This window comes from Pempheris klunzingeri, chromosome 1 (genome assembly GCF_042242105.1).
Source record: "Pempheris klunzingeri isolate RE-2024b chromosome 1, fPemKlu1.hap1, whole genome shotgun sequence".
Taxonomy (NCBI): domain Eukaryota; kingdom Metazoa; phylum Chordata; class Actinopteri; order Acropomatiformes; family Pempheridae; genus Pempheris; species Pempheris klunzingeri.
The window spans coordinates 14,788,464-14,803,822 of record NC_092012.1 but is presented as its reverse complement, the minus strand read 5'-3'; the positions used below and the strand labels follow the sequence as shown (position 1 = coordinate 14,803,822).

Below are 15,359 nucleotides of genomic sequence, written 5' to 3'. Positions count from 1 at the left end.
ACACTTATAACTTAAGGAGAGCTATAATTCTTTTTCATACCTAGCAAAGACTCCTTTATCCTGCAAGCTATGACTCATCATATAGTATATAGCTCAGGTAATAATGGAGGTAAACTTTGAAGCCAAACATTAAAACACATGGACTTCTCCATCTCCTCCCTGCATGTTTTGAAAAGCATTGCAGTCTGAGGCCTCAATATTGCAATATCCCGTTATGACTGGTAAGCCCCATGGAGGTCTGCAGTGCTGGCTGAAGCTGCTGCCTCTTTGGTCCACTGATCAAAGCAGTGAAGCATGAGTACTTCTGGCCTCCTACCAATGAAATACTGCCCACTGGAGGAGGACATGATGGCATCTTGTGGGTGGAAGTTTGCTCACAAGTAACTCTCGCTTTACTCACCTATCTCATACAGGATCTTCAAAACCTCTTTAAATATTGTAATAAATTCACATTCTGTGTGTGTGTGTGTGTGTGTTTTGTAGATGAGTTAAAGGAGAAGCTGCAGGATTTTGTGTCTGAGACTAACAGCCAACGTCCAGGATTCATTAAGATGGTGCGTCATGGCAAGCAGGAGGGTCTGATCCGGTCCAGAGTGAGTGGGTGGAGGGCTGCCACTGCCCCAGTTGTTGCCCTGTTTGATGCCCACGTCGAGTTCAACGTTGGCTGGTGAGTCACTCACGAGTGCGGCATGGGGTTGGCACAGCTCAGCACTGGTCATATCACTCTCTGTAGGTTTACAGGGAAAGTGTTTAATTTAAAAACAAAGACTCTAGCGGCTGTATTCTGTGTTAGACAGATACAATACAAATGAATACGATATATAAACAGAATATACTCTTCATGAGAGTTACTTGCACCCTACTGGATAACTCTGAAATCTGTCTCAAATCTGTCATGAGCATCTAAATAACATGTAAACCTTTATTATACTTGATGATGTGGTTTTAAATCCTCCTTGGGCTAATATCTAATGTGTAAACTGGATCTGCTTTCTTGTTCCAGACATGAATTTATGAAAGAGGTAGCTTGACATTTGGGAATTTGCTTATTCACTTTCTTGCTGAAAGTTTTGATATCACTTTCATATCCGTCCATTAAATTTAAGGCCATTTAGCTTAGCTTAGCATAATGACTCCAACTGAGGAAAAAGCTTGCATGGCTCTGACTGAAGGAAGCAAAATCTGCCTCTTTATTTTTTACAGTTTGAACAAAATATAGTATACGAATATTAAGTGAGCTTCAGAGGTGCTGCCAGGAATATTTTGTTTAACCTATTGTGTGTTCATATATTTTCATTCCATCACTCATCATTCCATATTTTCCAAATCCATCACTTTATCAGATGTGAAATAATGTTTTGTCAGAGTAATGAATTGGTTTGAAATTGTGAAATTGCTTTATAAGAAAAGTGCCCTTTACATGACATGTATGAAAGGCGTGATCACAAATGTAATGGAGAAAGCCTGCCAAAACAAATACTCACAGTAAAATTACTTTCTCTTTCCACATTTGAAGGGCTGAACCCATTCTCCAGAGAATTAAAGAAGACAGAACCCGCATAATTTCCCCATCTTTTGATAACATCAAGTACGACACGTTTGAGATTGAAGAGTATCCGCTGTCTGCCCAGGGCTTTGACTGGGAGCTGTGGTGCCGCTACCTCAACCCACCCAAGTCCTGGTGGCACAAGGGCAACAAGAGTGCACCAATCCAGTAAGTGAACGCTACCACGCGTTGATAGCTGGGATCAAATAATTTAATATGATATATTTATTGGGAAAGTTAGCAAATGTCAACCTTACTAAAAGGGTAATCCATGTAACATTCAGTAAGAAATGATATGCTATGCAAGGTCATATTCCTCTGTTTAAACCTGCTGTCACCATAGTAACTGTGCCAAGCTAACATTACCTGTGAAGAGGAACATAACTGATCTTCATCTTTAATGCCCTAGGAGCCCGGCCCTGATTGGCTGCTTCGTGGTGGACAGGCTGTACTTTGAGGAGATTGGTTTGCTGGATGAGGGGATGGAGGTGTACGGGGGAGAAAATGTGGAGCTGGGCATCAGGGTGAGTAATAAGGTCATCTCCTGTGGGCATGAACGATTGTTCATCCAGGTAATGTGTGGAAAATTAACCATGATAATGACACTTAATGTTAGGAACAAGGTCACAGAGGGGCTCATGGTCGTCCTTTTCTGTAAAATACTTAACTCTTCGAAAAAGCATTATTTGTCTGCAAGTGATGTGGGGGTCTGTGCATTTTCAAAGATGGTGGAGAGGCAGTTAAAAAGAAATGAGAAGATTTTGGTCAGTGAAGGACATCCAGCCAATGTGTGTTTTTATTGTCACGATAGGTCAGTGTCCTGTACACTGCTACAATGCTACTTTCACTAATATACAGTGCTGTCTTTTTTGAATGCAATTTTCTCCTCAGAGCTACATTATGATTATAAGCTGATAATATTCTATATTATTCTATTTTCTCCTGCAGATTTATGCACATTTGGTGCTCCAGTGACTATTTACAGCTTTAGTTTTTAGACAAGACCCCATTGCACATTGTAATGAGTTATAACATGCAATACTTGTTACTAGGTTGAATTTATTGTTAGTTTTGGTCTTTTCATGGGATTTGTTGACAATAATAAAAAGATAGAATATCACCAACCAGTATTGTAATGACAACACTGGTATTTCCATGCTCTGACAGAGAAAAGAGGACACAGTGGATACTGTGACATGTTCTTTCTTGTCTGGTTTTAGCCTGACTAAATAATCACTGCTAATTAATTCTGAAGTCTGAGCTATCACCGTCATCCCCCAGTGATCCCACTGAAGCACACATGAGAGTTGTAGGACTCAAAAAGTCATTGTTGCTGTTAGCAGCAATGTGTGAAGAGAGCGCTGACATTGTTCAGAGCTGACAGCCGTACTGCATTTGTAGCCATCCTTAGGTTGTACACCGTCACTAACTCTGACTCGGTTGGTGTTCATTCAATTCAGCAGTAACACAAGCAGATGGACCAGAGAAAGAACTGAACTCCATAGGGATATCTAATGATGGCACACATCTACTGTACAGAGTCATTAATACAGCTATCAGCCTGTTCAATAACAGCAAGGGGCAAGGGACATCTCCTCCTCTGCTTCACTCTGGCTAGATTGCGCTGTGAGAGGGAAATGGAGACAAGCTTACGGCAGGACGCAGAATATGGAAATATCCATCCTCACTAATGACAGAGATGCAATCATCAGTATAGAAGGGAGATTAGTCCCGTAAGTCATTTTCCTCCAGAAATTACATGCTTTTAGAATTCCTGGGCCTGATAATAGCCCCACTGATTGCTTTATAGCTTGACACATTGATGATTTTATCACATATATTATAAGCCTGTGTTTAGCCTTACGTCTGGGGCCAGGACCCACAATTTGATGAATACTTTTGGTTTATTGCTCTGTATCTTAGTGTGGAATTTTCAGTGTTGTGCTCCATGTTGTTTACATGCTTGGTTATGTTTGACTGAAGGAGCTCGCCCTTGCCTGGAGGTTAATGTAGTTTAGAGTTCAGTAATACTTTTGAAACAGAGGGCGACACAACAATCCAAGAACTACAAGACCTGAGGAACATGGCATGGCCCCAGATTAGCAGTCCCTTAGTGCCCCAGCAGGGGCTGTCTGTCTGTCTGCCTGCCGGCAGTATATTGGTCATGCCTCCAGACCACCTGCCAACACACAGACTAGCTGACGGATCCTTGGAGACACGTTCAAACCAGGCCAACAGCTACAGGCTTTGGCTGAAGCTTGAAAGGGATGTCTTGGGTAGTGCAAGGGTGAAATGAACCGCTGCTCACCGTTCACATTTGGTCGCAGTGGAAGTGGATGCTGAATATTTCTATTATAATGTACAAGATTTGTCATTCTAATTAGGCATAATGACACAAATATTTAATTTGTTATATGTGTCATTATCATAAAACTTGATAAATTACGGGACAGGACATTATAAATTCCTCTCTACAGCAAACATTTATTTTGAAAGCTGCACATCAACACATTTTCCTGTTTTTCTCTAGTATTTGTACATTTTCCTACAGATGAACCTGGGCTGAGGGTGGGGGTAAACAGGTAATGCTCACTGGGTTTGATTACTATGCAGAATTTCCATCCCGTGGAGGTCTGACAAGGAAGTTAGCTAATACCTTTCCCCACCAAATCTGTCATAACAAATTTCTAAATAGTTGTTTGAGACTGAAAGATGTCACATCGATATTAGTCACTGATGACAAATGCATTCTGTTCAATTCCACACATCAGTCATCTGGCAGATTTATCTATCGAACAGATTGTTTTACCAGGAAGTCAGCCACTGCTTACTGTACAGTATGCGTTGTGCTTTCACTAGCTTTACATCCCTGTTTTCAGTCATTTATCCAATGTAGGAAAGTTATGATGAGGCCACATAGTGTCGCTGACATTGCTGAAAGATGGAAATTCCTCTATAAAACACAATGCAGAGTTAGACCCACTGCACAACTTGAGCTGTCACAGATGTCCGACAGTACTGGCTGTGTGTTTGACCTTGAAGTCACAATATGTTGATTTGTGTTTTTTTGAATTGGTTCATGGATGTGCAGCAAACCTAAGATACAGTCTTTGAGGGATGGTGCTTCAAGTCAGACCAGACAGTAGAACACATAACAAATTGGACGGGAAACTGAAACAGAATTGTAATAGAAGAAATGTCCCAAAACACCTGTGAACACTGGGTACTGTGCCAGTGAAGATAGCCTGGAACAATGCATCACAAGAACACCAGAGCAGACATCCGTGCCCTCAACAAGTGCCAGGAAGGTTGTGTTGAGAAATGCAGATCATTGAGGACTATGAAAAGTTTATGAGACAGGCTTTGTGCACAGTATTTATGGAAGTGGCAACAAAACATCATTGCTGTCATAATGATGATTTACACTCATGAGATTTCATCCAAATATTCACATGCAATTTGTATTCAATGTAAACACTGTGTAATATTATCTGTGTGTTATTCTGCTATGATTTTTTTTTAAAACTACCAAATAAAAAACAAGTCATACACACATTAAAAGTTCTTGATCTGTTGCTCTCACCAAAGATATTAAATCTGCTGCACTATTTAGATTTGATAGAGTAGATAGTGTTGCACATATGTGTATGAGGCAGACATATAGTACGATTGAAGTCATAAATGCTAAACATATATATTTAGATTTAGATTCAGCATATACAGCATATTACAGCAGTAGTACAACATGATGTAAAACATTTAAATATTTAATCATGTGAAATGTAGACATGTTGGAATTTTCAAGCAATTCAATTCAAGCAAACAGGGGAACAACCACCGGGTCACAGCCATGTCGCTCAAAAACTCAACAGCCAATAGGAACGCGCCCTTGAAAGAGCCCGCCCACATGATAGGTTTGTGTCAAAACTCAAACAAAGAATCTGGCAGCGCAAACGAAAAAGCCAGAAGCGTAACCAAAAGAGAGAGAGGGCAAGAGCAAAACTACATCCTTGAACAAAATAAAAGACAGAGTTATTTGTTTTCAAGAGACATTTTTTATTTTGAAGGTTATAATTTTTTGCTTGAGTTCATTTTTTTCTCTCTCAAATCCATTTATTTTGATTGACTTTTAATAAGTTTTGCTTGAAACTTTTGAAACCAATCTGATTCCATACACTATCAGAACATGCATTAAAACTTGTCAGTTATCAACTCTACATCACCGCTTTGGCAGATTTAAAGGTCTGCGTAATCATACAGGGCGAACACCAAAAGTTATACCGTGGTGATTCGGTGTGTAATTGAAGAAGAGCACTTATTGAGTTTCATGACCCTTCTGCTACTGCTTCAATACTCTGCTTCATTGTTTTAGAATTGATTTTAAAATTATTACAGTCACCTTTGAGGTGAGGCATTACATGGTAGAGCTCCAGAGTGCATTACTGATCACATGATCAGTAATGCATGATTTTTAAATCATGTAATCATGATTACATGATTTAAAAATCACACAACCCTCCATTTTATCTCAACTATGTTTGTGCCTATCCTGTCCTTGTTTATACAGCCTTTTTAATCACATTGTTGACTTACAATAAGTACAAATTGACCTTATTGTTAATAGAGTATTAAGATTAACTGCAGTATCTCTATTACTCCACATTACTATGAACAAAAATATTACATATAAACATGAACTAATGGAAATTTCTGAAGTGTTACCATAGAGACTAAAACATACAGTATCAAATGGTCACTGTGGTTTACTACAATTCTAGTACGGTATTATATTTCAATGTACAGCTCATTTTCTTCTAGCTTTTTTAACTAAATTTAAATCGGGTGAAATTACACCCTATAGTCACAAGATAGCTGATTGATTTATTGAAAAGACAGAATATGGAGCTGATGTTGGGAGAGTTCAGCTGTTTTAAGGGCTGTGGGGAAATAATGTCTCTGTTGTGGAGAAAAGACTGGCTGGAGCCAGGACAAACCTCACCCAGAAAAGGAAGACCAAAGAGAGGTTGTGGTTTCCTTTACGGTCTTGTTGCCATGGCCAGGAGGAGAGTGATATAGGGTGAGCACACTGTAACTGCAGCAGAGTGGATGAATTGTGTGAGTTTCAAGACACCCTCTAGATGGGTGTCAGTAGCACAGAATGGAAATTCAAACTTGAACATGGACGGCCATGGAGGGGATGGATCAGATCTGACAGATCTCATCTAGATGGCAAACCTGCTGGATCGACTTTTGGTGACAGAATGAGTTTCATGCTCTTCCTGAACTATTATTCATGGTTTCATTCTACTCTGAATCAAGTTAGATTTATTGTATATTGTAATATGAAAGAGAATATGCCTTGATTTACATATTCATTACCTCAAGTAAACATCAAGGCCACATACTCTGCAAAACGCACACAGCTACAGGGGTAACTAGAATATTAAAGTATGAAAATTTTATTCCAAATTGGACTGTTTGATACCAAACAACAAAATAGCTCATTGTCTTATGTATAAACTGCTAATGAAGCTTAGTGTGTAGATAGAGAACTTGCATGATGATTGTGTGAAATGTTTCACCCCAGAAGGTGTTACTCAGCATGTTTGAAAGTTTATCTCGTCTCAGATTCACACTTGTCTTGAGCTCATGATAACAATTGTGTGGAGGAAGGAAATTAAAAAAATAAATCAAGTCCTTCGTCAAAAAGATACTTTTGTTCTCTCAGGGTTCAATTTCATATTGACACAGCAGAATTGTGCTTGCCTGTGTTCAGACTGCAGGCTTTTTTTTGTAATAAGTACCACTCAAGTGGTTGCAACTGGTGGGATTTTGCCAGTGCAGACATGCCAAGAGGTACTTGTCATTAGGACGGCTGAATTAAAGTGTTCTTTCTGGAGGTAGAGTCAGTCGACTGCAATCACAGCAGCTTTTTTGAGGAAAAAACTGTATTCTTCAGTGGAGTTTTTGGCTAGATTAGAGTAGTGGACAAAAAATATTTTTGTTTCGAATTTTTTGTTCATTTAGTAGATATTGTTATAAGTGACTAGCTTGTGAAACTCCAACAGATGTTTGATTTAATTTTCTTCATGTTACCAGAGGCTGTAAGTGTAGCACTTAAGTGTCCATGACTACATAAAGTAGTGCAGCAAGAGTCAGATTTCTAAAGATATACTGTAAAAATTAGAGACAAGGATAAGGGTAGTTAGGCATAACATTTATAGTCCCTGGATAATTAAATAACACAAACAACCAATCAAGAAACACTTCAGCATCTCTACCCTTCTAGAAAACTCCATGTTTTTCAGTTAGACGAGATGTGATGGTAAGTGGTGCATAAATAATGCAAGACTACGACTCTTCACATGGCTGTCTGCGTGGAATATTGCAGCTCTGTCTCCTACAAATTACATTTATATGCATTTATTCTTCATTAGTGATTTATGTTCAAGGGCAACGTTCAAAGCCAAGTGAGGGTCAGCGAAAATATAAAGGATGGTGTATGGGCATATGGAGCATTTAGCCTCAACACTGGCAGCCCGGCTACATTTCCCACATCAATTTAACAATCAGTGTTGTGATTTTTAAGATTTAGAGGCTAATTGACCAATTTACAGAAACATATTTTCTCACTTACTCTTAAAGGGATTGAGTCATGCAAATAGATTTGGCTTATTAAGTCTTTATCTGATATCTGCTTTAGACTTCTGCCTCCACCCAAATACAACATAGCTGAATGAAACTTTCAGCATTTAAACAATTATTTTAAAGCATAAGCAGTTTCATATGGAGAACATGAATACCTACGCCAAATTTTAGGACTGACTGTCAAGATACTATACCAATACAAGCCCACTTCCCCCTTGACTGAAGTGGGAAGTGGGAAAAAGGTTTATTGTTGGACCGCAACTAAGGATTATTTTCATTATCCATTAATCTGAAGATTATACGCTTGATTAATACATTAATGAATAACTAAAAGGCCAAGGTTTGTCAAAGATCTTTTGTCCACCCAACTCTTCAAAATTCAGACATATTCAGCTTCATATAAGAAAAAGAAGAGGCAGTAAATCTACAAAGTTTAGAAGCTGGAACCAGTTCATCTTTGGCATTTTTGCTTGAAAGTTTTAGAAAACAATCAATTATCAAAATTGTTACCAATACATCTCTGTTGGTTAATCTCTACAGTCATTTTCAGGACTTTATCTATCTGTTATAAAGTGATGACTGTAAGGCTTTTAAACAAAGGTCTGGCACAAGTGGTTCATAAAAACTATCACAATATGGTTACAATGCCTTCACAGTGTTTGGCATGCAGGGTAACACCTTCTTGGATGAAGCATTTCACACAATCTTCAAGCAAGTTCTCTGTCTACACAATAACCTTTATAAGCGGTTTATACATACAAGACCATGAGGTATGAGATAAGCCCATAAAGCATTTAAGAAAAGTTTTAATGAAGAGTCCACTTTGGAACAAAATTTATACTTGAACTTAAATGTTTTAGTTACCCTTTGAGCTGTGTGAGTTTTACAGAGTATGCGGCCTTGATGATAATAGCTCAGGAAGAAATGTGAAAAACTAACTAAAGAGTTGATCCAGCAGGTTCACCATCTAGATCAGATCTCTTGAATCTGATCCACCCTCTCAATTAGGATCCATGTTCAAGCTTTAGTATTTAGTAACTCTGTGCTGCTGATCCAGATCCTCCATCCACAGGGTTGCTACGCTTCATAAGGGAGTGAAAGGATTTTAAGACTAATTTTAGCAGTTGAATGCAGTTTATTTATTAAACCACAGTTTATTTCCTTGGTTTAATTAACAACCACACTGCGTGTGAGGGACGTTCACCGCTTCTCACTTTAAGAGAACATTTTCTGGAATAAATATCTTACTGGTAATGTAATGAGAAAGCACAGTTCATATATACATACATACATACATACATACATTTATCTATCTATCTAAAGGTTTATTTATCAAAAGGTTAAAAATACTCATTGAAAGAAACAACAATAACGTCTTGAACTACACAGTAGATATTTCCTTGTTGCAGGTAATGTTTTCTAATACCACATTTCAAAGATAACGGATCATGAGCGCGATATTGAAACAAACCATTCGTATGTCCGCTTGTCTTGGCTTACAGATCTCTGTCACACACAGAACTCAGAATTGAGGTTGCCATCCGTGACACCATCTCACATCATCTCCATCTCGATTTTGGATATTGACTATAGAGAGTTGAAGGTTTAGTGATACTGACAGTCTGATGGCGTGAAACCAATATGCAAAATTGGCAGCACATAATGAGAAATCACTCCGATCAACAAGACTGCACGTCAAGATTTGGTCACAAATACATCACTTGAGTACCATCCTGCTTGGGTGTTTGTGGAAGGTGAAGGACTGGGGTGGAGATGTATCATGTTGATTTAGGACTGGGGAAACGTACTCCCCTTTTCAGACAGCAGTCAATGCGAGCTGATACACTTACAGTGGAAACTCTCTGCCAGTTGTCTGCAGTGCTTCAACTCTGCTCTGGGCAGCAAAAGAAGCTCAGAATCTCAGCTTTACCTTAAAAGTAAGTCTTCGCTTTGATGTGAATGTTTTTATTATCACAAAATACTGAGGAAATGTGAAATGAATGAAGTCGGAAATATTAGGATGTTTTTTCTTTGTTTTTTTTAACACTTTGACACTTATGGTTTCTGGAGGAGCAGGAGGAGATGAAAGCTGATAGCCTCAGATACACAGATGAGTATAAAATGAAAAAAGAAAAGCAGCATAGTAAATCACAGGAATATATGTTGCAAAAAGTTCCTGAGGTTTTATCATCTTGTCAGGGGGGCTGTAGTTGTGCTTCCTTTGCTGTTGCATTTCCCCCTCGTGTTTGATAGTTATTCATCAACAAAGTGTCAGCGTGATTTCACATTAGAAACTGTCAGGATGCTTTTAACATAATTGCTACTCATTTCATACTAAATGAACAAAGGAGGTTTTGGTCACATGCTTGCACTTTTAGACTCCAGCTCGCCATTTTCATTCGATTTCTGTATTGTTTGGAGCACAATAATCTCTGTCTCACAATGTGTATTTTATGATGCTGACATGGTTTCAGATGTAGTGACTGAGCAGACTGTTACAAAAAGAGAAAGATGCCGTGCTTCTCCCATATCCTTACATCTAGTGGTATTCAAATGTCTGTCAGCTTTTATTAAGGGGCATGATGTTTATCGTGAAAGAAAACGCACCCTACCTCCTCATATCCCCACCTCCAGCCTGTTGTGATGACTCACAGCATGACTGATGCATGAACTCATGGTTCTCATGGTTCTTCTCAGTCCGCCCAGCATGAAACGAGACCGTATCATCTTCTTAAAATCCTCTGGTGTCTAGAGTACTTTACTCAGCATGATTGAGACATAAGTGCTCTATCAGAGACTGTAAAATACCTTTCAGGAATGCATTTGTAATTTTATTTCATGATTTAATGACAAAAATAAAGAGTAGCACTTTATAGTTTAGTAATAACAAGTTAATAAAGGGACAAAATGACGTAGTGACAAGGTAATAATAGGGTAAATGGTAAATACAGATTACCAGGCATTAATTTGATTTGATTGATTAATTAATTTGATAATAGAGGTTTAATTTTAGTAGTAGTGTAATCCTAAGGTAATAAATGAGGTATCCTCTTGATAATATTTTAATGAGAGGCTAACATTTGATTGTTCGATAAGCTCCACCCCTCTTGTTACTGTTGCTACGCTTGTCAAGCTTAACATTCCTGCATGTAGCAACAAGCAGTAATTAGTTGATTTAGTCTATGATACGCTAACATTGGCCTTGGAAGTAGCGCAAGGTTACTAGTACTCACTAGGCAGTACGGTAATTAGGCAGGCATGCTAACGTTTGCAGCTTTCATGGTCCATTCCTTACATTTTGGCCATTTTGCTTTTGGTTTTTGGGAGGCAATACTGGAGTATCACTCTTTCCCAAGCTTCAACATGTAGAGAAAACTAAAGCTTCACAGACCTGCTGTGCCTAGTAACAGTTGCTAAGCTATGATTTGATAATCATAGTCTTTCCATAATAACTGAGCATTATAACATTGGGATATTAGTGTCAAATGTGTTGCCTAAATGCTCTGCTTCTTGTTGGAAATACAGAACTTGGGAGGTAAACAGCAAACCGCAGAAGCCTTGCATTCAGCCAGTAGAACAATACTGAGCACAGATGAGCAGCACAGAAATGTTTCACGCCGCAGGAGAGGTCTGAGACATTTTGTGTACATCTTTTTTTGGCTGCGAAAATGTTCAGATCCGTTGTAAGAGACACAACTTCAAGCTGCTGCTGTTCTTAGTGAAGAGCAAAAACACAAACATGTTAAAGCCACTCTTTTAAGCCTGCAGGGGGTGAGTGCATGACACTCTAAAGATAGAGTGTGGATGGAGTGCTTTAACACAGTGAACCATACACAAGCCAGTGGCTGCAAAAAGTTCATGAAATTAAGTAGACTGACAATCCAATTATTAAACTTAAGATTGTTCTGTAATTTGATTTGACATATTTCTACACCATAGAGCTGCATCATTTTTATGCTTCATATCATAGATTTTGTGAAATAACCTTGTGAGTACACACTCCATCAAAATCCACTCTCAGCCCCTAAATGCTCTGCTTGCTAACTGGCATGACTGTAGACAGAAAAATGAGTGAAGCACTTCCACTCATATTACATTTACATTAAAAGTGTTTAGCTCTTGCTCTTATCCAAAGCAAATTATGATGAGTGCAGCACTAAAATTAGCTTAGGCTCAGGCTGATAGTGCCCTGGTAATAGATCTAAGCAAGCAGCGCTGTAATGTGAGACTGCTTCTCTGTCAGAAAAGTTCCACATAAAGAAATTTGAGGAAGAACAGCTAGATAGTGAGTAAGATCGGCTTTAGAAAGGAGCATCTTTGCAGGAGGATATGGCAGAAATGGGTGTGATACAAGTGAGAGCATGGGACGTGAGGTATTTCTTGAGGAGATGAGTTTATGTTTACAAGGGAAGGGAGTGGTGGTGCTGTCCTGACTGAGATTGTTCCATCGCTGAGGAGTCAGGGAGATGGCATGGAGTGAGGACCTGACTTTTAATAACACAAAGTAGACTCAAACACGGACTAAAAGTGGTGGAGTCGTGACCAGATTTGTTTGTACCACAGTGTGGGTGAAGTATGATACCACCCCTAAATGTAATGGATAAAGTGTCAGAAGTTTTTAAAACATAATTGCTATTTTACAACTTTTTGACAGCCTGGAGGTGGAGTGCAGTCTCTCATCAAGATCATGCCGACATCTTGGAATAAAGTGTAGTGTAATTGTTTGTTTCAGCATCACTGACTCGGGCTTTCTGCTTCAGCAGCACACTGGATAACAGATATTATGAGTCACTATGCAAATTAGATGGTGGGTTCGATCATTCGAGGGGAGTGCACCATTACAAATATACAACCGTGTAAAATGGTTGTATTTAGAATGGAATAACAATAACAATACGTCCCTCCATAGTAACGGAAGACTATCTTGACGGCAATTACCAATTTTTTTATGATTAATTTGGAAAAAGCCAGCAGACAATCAGTGGTTAACCACAGGGGGCGTCACACAGGCCAAAATACAGAGGCACTTGTGTTATTGTCAGAAATTAAAGTAAGACGCTGACGAGTTAAGGGAAAATACAAGCTGCATGTGTGAGGTTGGGTTTGGCGGAATAAAACTGCAACTGATAATTGTCCTTGTCAATGAATCTGTTGAATTTTATCCAAAATTAAACGGCTCAACAACTATTGGAGGGATTGCTATGAAATCTGGCACAGATATTCGTGGTCTCTAGATGGTGATTCCTGTTGACTTTGGTGATCCTGTGAATTGTCCTCTACGGCCACCATTAGTTTGACATTTGTGGGTCTGAGTGAAATCTCTCACCAACTATTGGATGGATTCCCACACCTTCATTGTCCCCCACAGGATGAACTGTACCAGAACACGACTGCAGTTTCTACAGCTAACCAGTTTTTCACAAGGTTTTGCATTTAAACATGATGATTCCCTTCAGTGTTACCTGGAGAATATCTACTCAGACTAGGATAAAACACTCTTAACATTGGGAAGAACAGTTATATGAGATGTTCCATAGATTAGCTTCATAGTCTGGACTGTATTATTGATATTGTAGTTGTTAAATGGTAAATGGTCTGTATTTGTATAGCACCTTTCTAGTTATTTCAACTACTCAAAGCGCTTTTACATCACATCCTCATTCACCCATTCACACATCATTCATACAGGAGGGATCTAATTTGGGGGAGAATATTAGTCTTAGACTCTAGTTGTTCCTAGAGAAATCTCACTGTAGAAATAATAAACATGTTCAGTCTTGTCCTGCTGCCCGTTAACAACACAGCACCTTGAATATGTGTTTGTATATGTGGAAATACATAAAGTGCATGATCATTATGTGAATAATGCTCAGCTGATTGCCAGCTACATAATCTAATTGCCTCCAACAGGTTCAGGGTTTAGTGCTGCTTCTCCTTTTGAATTAGATTTAGCTAGAAATAAAATAGTCAATAAGGACACTGAGAAGACTTGAATAATTGTCAGCGACAGCACACCGACAGGCCATGGCCACATCTGCTTGACAGCCATTTCAGTGGTCACAGAGTGTCCCAATCACATCCTCAGTTTATGTCACATCTGATGTTTGTTGTTCATCCTCGATGATGCTCATCTGCACCAAACACTGTATATGTTCTTTGGCAGCAGGTTTTTTTTCAGGATGTCAGCTGTGCTATTTGGTCCTGACATAACAGCACAGCGTGATGATTTCAACCTTATTCATACTGAAACAGCAGGTGTCCTGGACTAATGTTAAGCTCTGTACATGTAAGTGATTTCTGAGCATCCTCCACAGGCATCTGGTAGTGACATCTCCTTTGATGACCCAATACAAAAGTGAGCATTTAAACAGAGGAGCATATCTTCACTGCTTCTGTGGGGTATTTGCTTTAAGATACCATTCAGATTCTTCAGATACTAATCAGCAGCATTGTACGGCCTGATTCATTTTCTAATTCATTTCCCTCCAAGCTTTATTCTCATCTAGTTCTTTACAAAGTTTTTGTAACCCCAGAATTCAAAATTCAAACACTTTATTATGTATTAATGACAAAATTAATTCAAGTATTAACAACTTAAATGTGCAAATAGGGCTGTTAAAGATTAATGGAAAGAATGTAAGTTAAGTGGCTTTAACAAACAAACATAACCATATAACCAATTGTTTAGATTGTTAATTGGAAATGTATGGAGGAAAGTATGAAAAGGGTGAATTATGTATCAAAGGGTGTAATTGCATTGCTTTCTTTGGTGCATGATATTTGAAAGCTTTGAAATACATTATGATGCTGCAAAGAAAGTATCATTGCATGCACACAAAATATACTTAACAAAAATTCCTTTTAGTCTATATGAAGGAATCTGTTGGGAAAAGTTTGCAGAGATCCCTGCACCAGGGTCTCGAGCCTCCCAGAGGTCTTCATTATTTGAGCAGCTAGGTCCACTGGCTTTTAGTTAACAAGGACTAAGGGTTCTCCTACTGGGCACAGGGACATTAGCGTATTCTCCCTCCTCGTCATCAAGGATACAGTAGGCTGCAGAGGTGATGAAGGGTCTCTGCTTGTTGGCCCAAATGTGTTTAAAGCAGCTTGGAAATGATGCCATCGAGGTTCGCTGTAATTACTGTGTTAAGATCCTCTAGCTGCT

General features: G+C 38.8%; 1 protein-coding gene across 1 annotated transcript in view; it reads left to right on the top strand.

Moving 5' to 3' along the window:
* galnt18b (UDP-N-acetyl-alpha-D-galactosamine:polypeptide N-acetylgalactosaminyltransferase 18b) overlaps positions 1-15,359 on the top strand; it is a 71,879-nt gene that overhangs the window by 42,455 nt on the left and 14,065 nt on the right. Inside the window, exons 4-6 of the mRNA XM_070829426.1 lie at positions 484-667; positions 1,517-1,714; positions 1,956-2,070. Coding sequence (XP_070685527.1) covers positions 484-667; positions 1,517-1,714; positions 1,956-2,070 — 497 coding nt within the window. The remainder of the gene's footprint in view (positions 1-483; positions 668-1,516; positions 1,715-1,955; positions 2,071-15,359) is intronic.